The sequence below is a fragment of the Alligator sinensis genome, unplaced genomic scaffold (assembly GCF_000455745.1).
Source record: "Alligator sinensis unplaced genomic scaffold, ASM45574v1 scaffold1469_1, whole genome shotgun sequence".
In the NCBI taxonomy this organism is placed as follows: domain Eukaryota; kingdom Metazoa; phylum Chordata; order Crocodylia; family Alligatoridae; genus Alligator; species Alligator sinensis.
This window is the reverse complement of record NW_005842795.1, coordinates 685,827-700,826: the sequence shown is the minus strand read 5'-3', so window position 1 is coordinate 700,826 and position 15,000 is coordinate 685,827. Positions and strand designations below refer to the sequence as shown.

The 15,000-nt window shown below is 40.5% G+C and overlaps 1 protein-coding gene across 1 annotated transcript in view; it reads left to right on the top strand.

Annotated features, from left to right (window-relative positions):
* Positions 1-1,888: 1,888 nt before the first annotated feature.
* RAPGEF4 (Rap guanine nucleotide exchange factor 4) overlaps positions 1,889-15,000 on the top strand; it is a gene marked incomplete at its 5' end in the record, with an annotated part of 261,647 nt that continues 248,535 nt past the window's right edge. Inside the window, 3 exons of the mRNA XM_025191227.1 lie at positions 1,889-2,031; positions 5,983-6,071; positions 14,114-14,260. Of these exons, the coding sequence (XP_025047012.1) occupies positions 1,889-2,031; positions 5,983-6,071; positions 14,114-14,260 (379 nt within the window). The remainder of the gene's footprint in view (positions 2,032-5,982; positions 6,072-14,113; positions 14,261-15,000) is intronic.

The following is a 15,000-nucleotide window of genomic DNA, read 5'->3' as shown; positions in this document are numbered from 1 at the left end:
CATTTCCAACATGGCTGTTTGCAGCTGAAGGAGAATGACAGGAAAGAGAAAAACAACTGAAGGCAAAATTACACGGATTTATTTAAAAAACTTGAAGAATTAAGTTTGACATGACCAATGTAGGGCTTCTATCAGAAAAAAAGGTTGGACTGAGAACTATTACCACCCCCTTCTGTTTCCTTGTCAACCTTTGCTGTTAAGTTTAAGGGTACATGAAATAACTGAGTTAGTGTTCAAAGTGTCAGCATCATTTAGATAGGGATATAGTATAAATGGATTTTAATTTTGTTTTCAAGCTGCACCTCCTAATCTTCTTAAAAGCATTTTGACAAGAGAATTAATACTTACTAATAACTGGCAGCTAGTGTACAGTTTAAAAAAATAGGGAGGATGAAAATCTTTGCTTGAAAGATTTCAAAAGGGAACAGTTGTAATTTGATTGTAGTTTGAAGTAGGTAAAGGATATCCCTAAGGTGCTAGGTAAGAGGATATGATGAAGAAACAACTGTATACACCAGAGAATTATTACTTTCATCTGTAGCTAATAAGCATAAATTAGAGTGCAAATGAGGATAGAGATTTAATGTCTCCAGGGCGCAATTTACTAAGAAGTTGAGGACAAGAGGCTCAGTGTGAGAGGGATATAGGGTTCCTCACTGGGTCAGAGATTGTGATCCCAAAGTTTATGGATGACCAAAGAGAAATCACTAGAAATCTCTTGGCAGGAAAAGCACTCAAACAGAGAATATCATATATGGATGAAAATGATAAATAAGTGTAACATTAACTTAAACTTTGTCCATTTCCGTGTACATCATTTTGAGGTTTTTTTTCAAAGGAAGTATCTACTGGATAAATTACCATCTTGGTCAGTTAAATTAACTGACATGTGGCAGCACTAGGTCGAGTGGGTACTCCTACAGTGCACAGATAATTGTATAACTCCTCCTAGTCTCTTTGTATATGAATAATTTCAGAACCTGGATTTCTAGGGTAAAGTAGTAGGATGTTAACACTGATCAGCAGAGGAAGCTAGAGGTCTATCAGTTGCAGTGGTTCAAATCTACTGCTGGTCAACTCCATGCTTCAAAAGAAGGTACAGAAGCTCTATTTTAGACCATTATGGAAGATTCTTCCTAATGCTGTCAGTTAGAGACTTGCTTATATGTTGGTTCACACACTTTTTTTAACCACATTGTTTAAAGTCTCTCCTGCTTGGAACACCTCATTTTTTTTACCAGTTTTCACATACCTTTTTATGTCTTTTTAGAGAAACTTAGATCTCTTTTCTTTTAAATCTGTGGTCCATACATATCCAGCTTGCAACATTTCATTTTGCAAATGCAAAGAAAGGGAGAGAAACAGTGGGGAAAAAGAATAGATTGGTTGGAATTCTTTGTATTAATGCCTATGTGCAGAAAACAAAGCAGAGGATGCAGCCAAGTAAAATGCAGAAAAGGGTGGTGACTGCATTAGTTTGGAGTATGCTCATTAGCTTTTCTTAGTTAAATAGAAATCCTCCACTTTGGACAAATTCTGGTAGCCTCCTATATCTTCAGCCGTAAAGCCTGGCTTTGAAACCTAAAAATCTATGTTTACTCTTTTTTCCCCACTCATTTTTTAAAAACTGTAAGCTCTTTGAGGCAGAGATGATGTCTTCATATATGCTTATGCAGTGCTGGATACAGTAGGACTTTAATGCCTATTGGGATCTTCAGTCAGTATCCTAAAAACAGATAACAATGATGACAACAACAACGTTTCAGATAGTGGTTAGGTGTTGTAATTATTTGGAATGGGTTTAGAGTTATTGTACACACTTATAGCCTATGTTTAGTTGGCTTACAAATGCTAACATTTTTTAAACTGTGTCCTTTTATCTTTCCAGGCCACTGGAACGTTCCAGTGAAGATGTAGATATAATATTCACGCGACTCAAAGAAGTTAAAGCTTTTGAAAAATTTCATCCAAACCTTCTTCAGCAGATATGTCTCTGTGGTTATTATGAAAATCTGGAAAAGGGAATCACATGTAAGATACTTTTCATGATGAGATATATTTAAAGTAGTTCAGGGACTAACCTAGGATTCTCTCCTAGGGACAGATAAGGAAATTGAATTTATGGGGTATCATGCTTACATTCAAGAGTTACTTTAAGGGTGACTGAAGTGCTGTGGGAGATGCAGTTCAGCTCATGGTGTTCTATCATAAGTCAGTGGAAGCTGTGCTCCTACTGGATGCAGGTCTGTGACCCTCTTGGACTCTGCAACTGGTTTGCTAGGTAATCTTGACCAAGTAATTTTACCTCCCGGTGTTTCAATTTCCTCATCTGTAAAATGATGATATTGATATCTACCTATTTTTAAAGTGGCTTAAGAAGTAAGGATAAAAAGGTGTTATGTAAGAGCTCGGTATTAATACTAGCACATGATCTAAAGTCACCTTTGATACAGAAGCCCTCATTTTTGTGGTAAGTTTCCTTTGCAGCCCTTGCATGTGCAGGCTTTGGGGCTTGGAGGAGTGATAAGTCTGATGCTGTATAATCATCAGGGATCTGGGTTTTCCATTTGCTGCAGAAAAATGCAGATTTTTTTCTTTAAAGGAGAAAACTGGGAAATGGTGGGTTTTACTGTGTAAGGGGCTGCTTGGGGCTGGGGGGAGCAGGGAGAGGTCAACTGGAGGCAGGGAGTGCCCTCACACGCATGTGGCTGGCATACAGCCAGGCAGGATGGTGGGAGCAGGCCCATCAGCTGAATACAGGTAAGTCTATGGGATGGTGGGAGTTGGAGGGCCAGGGGTTAGGGACTGTCCAGATCCGGGTGGGGGGATGCCTACCAACACTGGGGGAAGGAGTCCAGGTGCCCAGCTGAGCTAAGTGTCACTCCCCAGTGCTATGATCAGGTTGGGGAAGGCAGTCCTAGTCTCCATCCCACCCACAGTGGCTGGAGCAACTCCCACTTGTGTGGATAGTGACGGAGCAAATCTGGCCCCAGCATGGATTGGAAGGAAGAGGAGGGGATGCCTGTTGCACCCTTTGTCCCAGGCTGAGGCTCCCACACAATGCCAGGCAGCCTGGCCACAGCCCCCTCCCCCCTGGGCAGCATCTTCTGGTTGCATGCAGCCACCCCTGTCCCTAAGGGCATTGGCACTTGTCTCTGGTGACCCATCCACGCAGCTTCCCACTGCCCCCAAAGGACCCCCCCCGCCTCCTTTCCCCACTGGAGACCTGTGAGTTGGCATGGGGCCAGGTGGGGAAAGGAGGCGGGGGGGGTCCTTTGGGGGCAGTGGGAAGCTGCGTGGATGGGTCACCAGGGGCAAGGGGTGGGGGCAAGGGGCTGTGGGTCAGGAGTGAGGGGCACCAGTAAGGCCAGGGGCCTGCAGTTCAGGAGTGAGGGGCACCAGCAGGGACAGTAGACTGTGGATCAGGAATGAGGGTCACAAGCAGTAAGGCTTGGAGGTGTGGGGGGCTGTGGGTTGGGAGGCAGGGGCGCTGTCAGGGCCAAGGGACTGTGGGTCAGGAGTGAGGGGCACTGGGAGAGCTGTGGCTTGGGAGTGAGTTGTTAAAGCATGGTCAGGGCAGGGCACTAGCATATCAGAGCTGCTCAGCACCACAAGGAAGCAGGGGAGGACAGCTGCAGCTTGACCCACATCCTGGTGAGTGAAAGGAGCAGGGAGAATTCTGATTTGTCATGATAAAAAAACAAAATCAAATGCCAAAATATATAGGTATTTAGAATTTATTCTAATATAATAAAGGGCTTAGTCCATCTGTCTGTCTGTAATGCTCTTGGAGCACTCTGACTGGTTACTGAAACAACCAATCAGAGTGCTCCAGGAGCATTATGGACAGAAGGCAGCATTGGTATGCCACCATGATGGCAGGGACAGAGTTGGGGGGGCAAGGCCAGTGGCATTGGTCTTGTATCCATCATTCCCCTCCCCCCCACCCCAGCCTTGTTCCTTGGAGGCACGTGGTGCTGGCAGAGGAGAACACAAAGGATGGCAGGGAAAGCTTCTCCCCACCCCTGCTCCTGGGAGCCAGTGGTGGCATGGTGGGGGTTAGGGTTAGCAAGCTTCCCCACCCTCCGTCCCTGCCCCCCGTCATTCTTGACGAGCAATTTGCTAGTTTTATTATAATGATTGCAGCACTGGTAGGCTTCCAAACTGCTTTAAAATTGTAAGTATTTCAATAAAGCATAGAAAGCATAGTGTTCAATCGATACCTCTCTCTCTCTCTCTCTCTCTCTGTGTGTGTGTGTGTGTGTGTGTGTGTGTGTGTGTGTGTGTGTGTATATATATATATATATATATATATATATAGTGGCATTGCATTTTAATCATGGAATAGCACAGATATTGGAGATTTTTATTAGAGAATTTGTGATTTTTAAATGGAGAAAACCAGGATCCCTGGTAATCACACAGTGCCAATGTTTTAATAGCCAAATCCTGCAGTTCTTGCACAGCCAAAACTGTGACTGACAGTAGTGGTCATGTTATCTGAGGTAGGACTGAAAGATTTGGCCCAGATGAAGTAAAAAAAAAGATGATATGCAAATGCAAAGACAACAAAAACTTACACTGCTAATATAACATTGTCTACATAAGGTAGATATATAATGCATATACAACATGAACGTAATTTTGATTTGATGTTATTGATGTTAATAAAAATGGGAGGGGGGGTGGCACAGAATTTTTCCACAGACATATTGGCCAGTTTTTTTAAAGTTTGTGTGCCTTCCCTTCTTTTTCCGTTTGTAAAGAGGATTTGATTTTTTTTTTGTATATGCATATCAAATATACTTAGCTATTCATTTTCTTATGTATATGTTGTAAATTATTGTAAGCCAGCTATAGAAACAATATAAGTCTCTTTAAGCAGCTATAACCCATTTAAGATGTCTGTTAACCATTTATTAATAGAACCTTAATATAAAGTATGACTGATCTTTTTGGAAATGGAAATCAACAAGTACTTTAAAGGTCTAAGGTACATAGAAATTAGGCCTGTGCAAAGTGGCTGGTATTTGCTTTGGATTTGGATTCAGCCGATTCGGGGGACAGTGATTCAATTTGGTGATTCAAATCACTGTCCCAAATTGGCCGAATCTCTGAATCAAACAGGCCTCATCCCTGCCCCTGCTCTCCCAGCCCCGTCAATGGCTGCCTTTCCTGGCCCCAGTGTCCCGGCTCTTAAAAAAACCCCCCCCCCCCTGGCCGTGGCGGGGGGGGGGGGGGTGTGGGGGGGATCCCTGCTGTCCCCAACTGCCCCACACTGTGTGGGGGGCTTTGCCATGAGCCCCGCAACCCCTGCCCGCTCTCCCGGCCCTGTCAATGGCTGCTCTGCCCTGGGATTAAAGTGCTGAGACACTGGGGCCAGGTGGGGGTTGGGGGCTCATGGAAGAGCGCCCCCACACAGCACAGGGCAGTGGGGTACAGTGGGGATCACTTCCCCCAACCTGGGGGCAGTTCAGAATCGATTTGGAGGTGTCAAATTGATTTGTACCTTTATTGGTCTCCCAATTCAATTCAGAGGTTCGGGCACCAAATCTTCTCCAAATCGAATTAGTACCCAAAGCTTCACAGAGCCCTAATAGAAATGCAAATTCAGAAAGTCTCTGCCATTATGTGACAGGATATTTAATAAGATGGACTTATTGTTTGACCCAGTAAATGGCAGGTCTTATGTTCTTTAGTTCCACTTAATTGGAAGAGCAATAAAAATGAAAACAAAGCAGAAAGATGGCTAAAACAATGTTTTTTACTACTTTTGTACCAATGTACTGTGCATAGATGTTCTGAAATCGTATGCTGTAGTGTCACTGAGTATTTTGTCTGTCTATAATGTGATATGGTATGGCAAATCTTGTGGTGCTAGCTATCACTGCAGAGATAGTGGGTACGGGGGAGGAGAGGAACTTGTTGCTCTTGTTAGCTATTCTTACAGAACATTTTTTTATTTATATTTTGCTTTTCTAGTATTTCGTCAGGGTGATATTGGAACAAACTGGTATGCTGTTTTGACAGGATCGCTGGATGTTAAAGTTTCGGATACAAGCAACCACCAGGTAAAAATACAATGTTCTTTAAAACAAGCCAGTTGTAAGGTGACAAGAAATGTTATGAATGTTATGAGTCTTTAAAGACTTGGGTAATGATGGCTTAGTTTTCATTGGTACTTTTTTTCTCCATTGCAAGCATGTTGATGATGTTAATGTTTCTCTCTTTTGTTCCCTTTGTCCTTTAGCCTTGTTGGAGGGAACCATGTTACTGATTTCAGGAAACTTAAAATTACTACTATGAAAAGTGTTCTGATTCTGAATATCAAACATGAGTTACTATGTTCTTTCATATGGTGATTTTTCACGATATACAGGAACTTCATGATCTGAATCCCCTAGAAAGCTTTATTTCCCAGCTACAAAGGTTTTTAACTGTAGCTGCAGCCAGTAATCCTAATAGTATAACTGCAGCCCTCACTTCAGAATAAGGAATCTCTTGTAGTCGCATCAAAATGTTGGCATTGCTGGTGAGCTAGGCCTGAAACTGAGGAATAAAATATTTATAAGACAAGGAAATAGGACAGAAAGGAAAAAAAACTGCTGCACTTAGTAAAATATTAATAATTTGACATTCCTGGAAATGATTTTCAATACAATGAGTTTTCTGCAGATTATGTCAAATGTTGTTATAAAGGAGATGGTAGTCAGTTGGTCTGCATCTCCACTTGGAATAGAACAAGAAGAAATCAGCTTAATTTGCAAAAAGGAAGACTGAGGTTGGATATTGGGGAAAATTTTCTAATTATAGTGAAGCATTCGATCAATCTTTCTAAGAAGGCTATAAAACCTCTGTTAGGAATAGTCTAAGCATACACAATCCTGCCTCAGTGCAGAGGGAGCATGACTTTTCCATTTCAATTTTGGCCCTAAATTTTTATGGCCTCATACAGATACTCAGTTTCTCTTGGGGGAGTTATGAGTGTACAGATATTTAGGCTTTTTCTTCCAGAATAAAAATGGCCCATCCAGTGGAAAAATAACCTGGGAACAACCATAGTTAAATCACTCCTGGGGAGTTTATCCTGGGACAGCGAATGTCTGTACATGCCATATGATTCTAGGATCATAGCAGTTATGATTTGGTACTGATGTTCTAATTTCTGATTATTATCTTTAAAGGCGAACTGGAAAGCTGGTTAAAAACAAACCAGTTTTTATAATGGCAGATCATTAATAGCATATGCACATTCATATCAGCTATCTTGCTTTAAAATGTGATAATCAGTTAAATTTTGCTTGGGGCTTGTCTACATGGCACAGATAGTGTGCAGTGATCTTGGGTTTTAATTTGCAGTACCCTACCTACTTTCCATTAACTGTTCCTGGGCACTTTAAGTGTGCACTAAAAGGGCCTTTGTGTAAGATAATTTATTCCACTTTTAAGTGGGTAAGTTACCTTGCACTTAGTGTGCTCCACAAGTATTTGTGTCAGAAATTAATGCTGACTAGCCAGTGGGCTGTAAATTCACACCCTAACTTACAGTTTGCTGTCTTTCCATAGAGACAAGTCCTTAGCTGCTACCAACTGACCAAGTTCTACTATTTCTGTAATAATGATTGACAAAATGAGCATGCAGCCCTCTCAGACTGTTGAAATGCATTGTTCTTTGCTATATTTGTAACATCAAATATTCTCCATGCTGACTTAGTTTTAGTGAAATCACTGTTACAAAAGAGAGACAAATTTAAGATTTGATAAGTAAAACTTCTTCTTTTCCCTTGTCTTGTGTAAATTGCTGTTTTACTACTTGCAAAACTATAATCTATCACAAGAGGGCAGTACAAGAATACATAAGAAACAAGATGGCTAGTTTGAAAAGCTCATCCAGGTATTTAATCTGTCAATTTCTGGAGTTTTGATTGGAACAGATTCCTCTATTACTGGTAGTTCTGTTCCTGTTGGAGACAGACTTACGCTAACTACTCTGAACCTCAGCGGTAATTTTACTTGCCATTAAAATGGGGTAAAAAATTACAATTCAGAGAAATTACAGTATTATGTCTCCAGTATATTTTGAGGGTGTATGGGCTGCTTTACACCAGTTGCTTAAGCACTATCTGTTTAAAGAAGGATAAACTAAAGATGACATTGTTTGTGTTTTAATAGTAAATACGGCACCTAGAAGGCACTCAGGTGATCATTTCTGTTCTCATTACTTACTTTTCTTTTTGGGGTAAATAGTTGGAAATACCTGATAGGCATTATATGTGGGGTTTGAACATGGAGCTCAGTGAATGGTAAACAGAGACTTTCTTTGTTTCTGTCTGGTAGAATGAAAACAATTAGATGACATTATGAAGCACACAGAAGGGAAGTGTTTCAAAGAAGAGAAAAATCCCAGGGTTGATTTTTTTTCCTCCGGTGTCTAGGTAGCATTGCCACGATACATGTTTAAGAAAGAGCTACTATTTTGGAATGAAGAATGTGTTTACACTGCAAGCTGCCATATAGCATCGAGATACCCAATCTAGGTTTAATCAGGTTAGCTTGGGTGACAGCAGTGGTCTATCTGTGACAGCTCTCAAGCTCAGCGTAAGCTAATTTACTATGTTGAGAAGCAGGGTAAATCAGCCCATGCTGAGCTCTTTATTGTTGTACTTCGACTGCTCCTAGTACCTCTGCTAGCACAGGTACACCACAGTCCGTAGTGTCAGAAGAACCTTGGAGAAAATATGGATGTAATTTCTGTTAAACATAGATTATTCTGTCATTTGTAGATGCTTACAGTTATGTGCATTGTCTTTGGAACTTAACATTCAGGTTCATTTCATATGCTTAAGCAGTGTGAAATACCAAAAACTGTCTCTGTAAGCCATTTGAGGTTGGAACAAATGATTATGCACTTTGATGCATATTTTGCATAGGCTCCTGTGGCATATATGGAAGTAACCTAATTGGTGGGATTTGTATACAATTTAATTAGAAGCTAGAAAAGAAATAGTACTTCTAAGAAAGGTATGACTATATCTTAAACCAAATTACCTCGTCTAATATAAAGAGGCTGATCTTGACTGTTATTCATAATGGCCATATAATATCAAATTGTAATTCTAATATGGAGAATTACTGCCACTCTAGGTTGCCTGGAGAGACCTTTTTTCTGTAGAAGTTTACATTTATTCTTGTGTGGATGGTATTATAGAAAAACTGTTTCATAATGAGAATGTTTTTCTTTAACTTTTGTCCTTTGGTTTCTCTGATATTAAAGTCTTGGTTGCAGATAAACTGAACTACCTGAAATAGTCCGTAAGCCATTGTGTTTACAACATGTAACCTTTTCAGACACACACTTATTTATTTTTCAGAATGGACATAAGAGTGATACACAGGCTGACCACATGGAAATCCTGGAAATCTGGGGCGTCATCTGGGAAAACTGGGACGCTGCCCCTGCCCCCATCCCCTCCCCTCCCACCATGCTCTTGCAAGTCAGTGGGGGTGGGGCTAAATGCCTGCAAGGTGCTATGCATGACTCCAACTCCCATCTGGACTGCACCCCATGCCCCTGCATTTCCAAGATGGCCATTATAATTTTTAGCAGCTGGCCAGGACTAGCCTCTGAAATCCAGGGCTGCCCTGGCTAAACCAGGACATATAGTCAACCTAGTGATGTAGAGTATCCAGAAGGGGTAGATGTGGAATTAAGATATAGTGGGTGGGAAAATGATTTTTTTTTTAACCCAAAGCATCCAAAATCACTTTTAGGTGCAAAAACATTGAATAAATCTAACATATTAAGCAAAAATGCCCAGACTCTTAAAACTATTTCTGTTTTATTTTTTTGTCTCATCTCCTCTATCTTTTTATCATTATCCTGAGTCATCTGGGATTTTAAAAGAATCCATGGGATTGCTCACAGAGCAAAGGTGTACTCACAGGAATAAAGGCAGCAATGTTTGGACCCCACAGGGGAATTAATAATACACTTTTATCTTGTGTCACATTCCCACTAGGATGGGTACGTGTTGGCTGCATAAGTGCCCAGGAGACCTCCCTTGACTCACCTGCCATGCCTTTTATCTTAAAAAACCCAACTTTTGAGTTTTGGCCACAGTCCATGCCCCCAGTTAATTCCCTAGAAACGTTACACTCACAAGATCAGGAAAAAAAAGACCCCACCCAATAAAAGCAGACTGCTCCTGGCAGTCTTTACTCCAGACCAGAGCCTTATGGTTCTGGCAACTTCTCCTTCCAGTGTATGAATGCTGGGTGACACAGGTCTTCCTTACCTTTGAAGATCTGCATTGATGTGAGGCTGGATACCCCTCCAATTCTTCAGGGGCCTTTATACATGCCACAAAATTGGCCTTTAAAGTGGCTTAAATACCCTTTTGCACCGCTTTAATGGTGTGACTGTTTACCCTGTTGGCGGCCCAGTGGCAACCCGTGCAGGCAGGCTGCACCGGAGGAAAAAAAAAAGTGGCGAATCTGCTCTTTATTCTTTCTCCCTGGAGCCTGCCTGCCTGCCTGAGCTGCACAGGGGCTCTGTGCTTCCCTCCATGGCTGTGTGGGGGGCCGGTGTTTCCCTCTGCAGCTGCGGTGACCTCTGGGACTGCCCGGGCCGGGTACTTGGGGGAGGGTGCTGCCTAGGGGGTACTGCCGCCACCTCAGAGGGAAGCACTGGGCCCTCCACAGCCCAGGGACCACTAGGCCCACTGGCAGCTCCCCCCCCACACTGGAGAGGCAGGTAAGGATCGGGCTTGACCCTTGTGTACATGCCACAGGGGTTTATGTTGCCCTAAATTGAAGCGGTGATTTAAAAAACCCACTGCTTCAATTTAGGGAGAATTAAACCAAAGTAAATCCCTGTGGCGTGTACAAGCAGCCCAGGATGCAGAAACAAACCTCTTGTGTGCTGCATCCGATGATCTCTGGGCTACACTGCCTCTCTCCCTCCAACCAGCTCGACTTCTGCTTTTATGATGCTGCCACATTGCGGCAGTGTGATGCCAGCTTCTGTGTGCCCCGAGCTCCAGAGGGAGCACAAGCTGATAAATCGCTGCAGCAGCACAGTGGGCTGCTCCGACTCCCAAGGCTCTCCACCTGCAGGTGAGTTAGGTGACCAGCCTTACTCCAGCTGCCTGCCCTGATTCTGAAGGCTTTCCCCAGCTGGGATTGTCTTGGTCCCATTGCTAGTTCCTGTGTATATGAAACTGCCTCTCCTTGGTTACAAAAACTGTACAGCCATATTTTGAAAATGTAAAATTTCACAAATGGGGGAGGAGCCTACATTGAGCAAATCTGTTGTGGGATGGTTGAAGTTTGATCCTGAAGAGTTCTATAGAAAGTTATTACAGCTCTCCAATAAACTTTTTCTTTAAACAACAACTCTTGCATCTCATACATATTGAACCTGTAGTGAATCTAAATATGCAAGCAATTTATATCTGAACTCTCTACCATTTCACAATGATTGCAGAGAATGTACAGCAATAGAAACAAATCTTTTCAAGTCCCTAATGCATTGCTTTAAATAACTGTGAACCTTAGTTGGTTCCCAGCAGCTAGGACCCCTGCTGCTTCAGGGATTTAGAGGGGAACAGCAACCTGAACAGATAGCCACCAGTAGTCCTCCTAAAGGTAGTCTGCATTGAACAGCAAGAGATCCTTGAATGTAAGGTTAACAGTCCTAATAGGAAACACACACCTGATTCCCCAGAAGATGGGAGATATATAAACAGGGAGTAGAAAGAAAATAGGACTATAAAGTCTTGAAGGAATAAATGGGTTTGCCCCCTAACTGGCTGACAGAAACTGCACCTCGGGGAAAAGAAAGGATGGCTGAAAAAAAGTGTGAAAAAGCTTTCCCTGGATAGAAGCATGGACTTTTCTTTAATGAACCAATGATCACTCAGGCTCCTTGACCTCAAAACCCATAGTGTTAATTTATTTCTGCAATTGAAAAGTCTCTTAGAAAGTGATTCCTTAACAAACACATTTCCCTTTTTAACCTTCATCTGTTCTCTTTTTAAAAATACTTTTTGTGTGTGTGTTAAAAATCAAAAGTGAGGTGGGGAGTGGGGAAAGAAAGTAATAAATGTCAAATCTGCTCAATATTTGTCTCATTGGAAGATTTCAATTTCTTCCATACTGTGAATTTATTTTTTCAGTCAGCACAGAACAGAGATCATGTATCTAATAAATCAGGATGAGAATAATATATCATAAGCCTTGAGAACAAAATGTGGCTGGGCAATGAGGGCATTTTCTTTGTAGCCCATTTGAGTGCTTTCCATGGTAACAGTAGAATATTTACTGGTTTTAAGTACAGATTTGTCTAGACAACCTTGTCTCTGGGTATGTTGTTGCCGTGCATACACTCATATGCTTCTTTTGTTTCACACTGTGCCTACCCACATTTGTCTCCCTGTAGAAATTTATTACTGCCAGTTGTTACACTCTTCCTAGATCCTTAATTCTTTTCCAAGACATTATTGATTTTATTTTCCTGAACACATAATTTTATATGGTAATATCTGTGCTAAAGCAATTTGCCATGGTTCAGAGAACTATACTATTATGGACATTTGTCTTTGTAATGCGATTACAAAGCCACTAACTTGATCTTAATAACATTTGCCTATTATCACGTATTAGATGCATGAAAGGAAAACAATGCCATTTTAAGTACAGAAAATGATGTTGAAATATGCTGGTTCATCTCTGCTGGTTTATCCTCTGTGAGCAAATAGTAGAGGAGATGACAGAAATTGTTGCTTTTATGTTTGTGGCCATATTATGAATCTCAAATTTTAGAATGAAACCAAGCCATATTGCTAATGTTGTAGCAAGTTAAATGAGATTATGTTTTCTGTGTCCTTATGAATTTTTCAGAGTAAATTACAATAAATATATGTTTATCATCAGATTTTTTCATTGCTGTCAAATTCCCTATATATATCACATAAATATATATATATATATATATATATCACATTAGCGCTCTTACTATTTTTTATGATTATTTTAAAAATGACTCCAGAACAAAGTCAGTAATTAAGGCCCCAATCAGGAAGATATTTAAGCATATGTTTAAATATAAGTGTGTGAGTAGTCATGGACTTAATTAGTTGTATGCTCAAGTTAGGCTGGTGTTTAGGTACCTAGATGAATCAAAGTTTTAATATTTAGTAGTCTTCTTTTGTTTTCCTGCAGTAGGATATAATTTATTTCAGAACTGTCTTAGAGGACATGATGGATAAGGGGTTAGATTATCAATGCCTTTCACCTTAAGGCCCTGATACTACAGTGAGATCCATTTGAGTGGATCCCAATAGTTATGTGGAACCTACTGAAGTGGACCTTGCTGCAGGTGGGGATCATAATTATTATTCTCAGTCTATTCCAAGTTGTTCTTAATTTAAGGGAGTTACCTCTAAAATGCCTGATCTGTGTGAAATGATTTTATACTTTTAGTCCAGTTCTTCACGGACATGCATTCATTAGCAATTGACAGCTTTCCTAGCAGTCTCAATAGAAATACCAAGAATTGATTTTGTTTAGAGAATGCAATGCATTCAGACCTTGAGTAGATGACGTAGATTAATACCAAAAGGATACAAAACCTTTGTTATTGGAAAAGTGACTTTATTCAGAAAAAATCTCAAGCAAATTTTCCTTCTGCTCAGAGCAACCTATAATAGGGCAGAATTTATGTTCTAAGATTGTCTTTCCTCCTCCAGTTATTATCTGATCATCCCTGTCATTTGTAAAGGATCTCATTGTACAACACCTTTAAAAGATACATGGCCAGAGGTCAGGACTTTCCTCTAAAGGTGGCAGTGACTCCTGTTCTCTCTACTATATAGCAAGGCTGACAAAAGAGGAAAACAGAAATTCTAACTCATTCCCATATTTATGATTTCTATGCCACTAGACTAGCAGTAATTGAAAAATCAAAACCAAAAAAAGAATAAAAATCTTCATCTTAAAAAAAGTCTTAAGTGTCTTTAAGGCTGTGGCATGTTTAATGGTTATGTGCCACAAAATTACAGACCGCTACAAAACCCAAATACTTAATATATTCTTTTTATTCTTTTATTCAAAGGATGCTGTGACGATATGTACATTGGGGATAGGAACTGCTTTTGGGGAGTCCATTCTTGATAACACACCTCGCCATGCTACTATTGTTACCAGGGAGTATAGTGAGCTCCTTCGAATTGAGCAGAAGGACTTCAAAACACTTTGGGAGGTAAAGTCAAAACATTTATTAAACAATTAACATAATTAGATAAATGTATAAGTGAACTTGTAGTACAATGACACTATAATTGAGTGTGAACAAATTCAGTGTTAGCAGAGTTACAAAATGTCATTGTTTTTAATTATTCTGGAGAGTTAGTGCATTCTAGGGGGTTTTTTTACTACTTCGTTGTCCACAAGATTGTACAACATCATTGTTTTTCTTAAAAGGCTTTTTTTTAATCTTGAGAACTTTGCATGATAGCTTACTTCATAAAAGCATAATTCTGCAACAAATAACTTTCTGACATTTGTTTTGAAATTAACTTTATTTAGTTGCTTACTTGCTCACTTATTTACTAAAATAAAAACAATTCAGATTAATTTTATTTATTTGTGTCCAGTAGATGTTGTTTTGTTAGCCTTTTACTAGCTTTTAATACCAGCTACTCAAGAAGAGCCTCATCCCACTGACCTTTTATATTTTCCATTACAGGCATCCCCTGCTTAATGTTGTTTCGCTTAGCGCTATTTCTCTATAACACTCATTTTAAATTGATACCTGATTCCACTTAGTGCACAGCAAGTTTCATTATAATGCTTGCGGTTGCCATCTTGAGTCATTAAAAACACTTGCAGTCGCCATCTTGGATCATCAAAAACTTTTGGTTTTGCTTAATGCTCATTTCACTTAACACTTGGTTTTTCAGGAACCAATTAAGAGTGCTAAGCAGGGTTGCCTGTATTTCA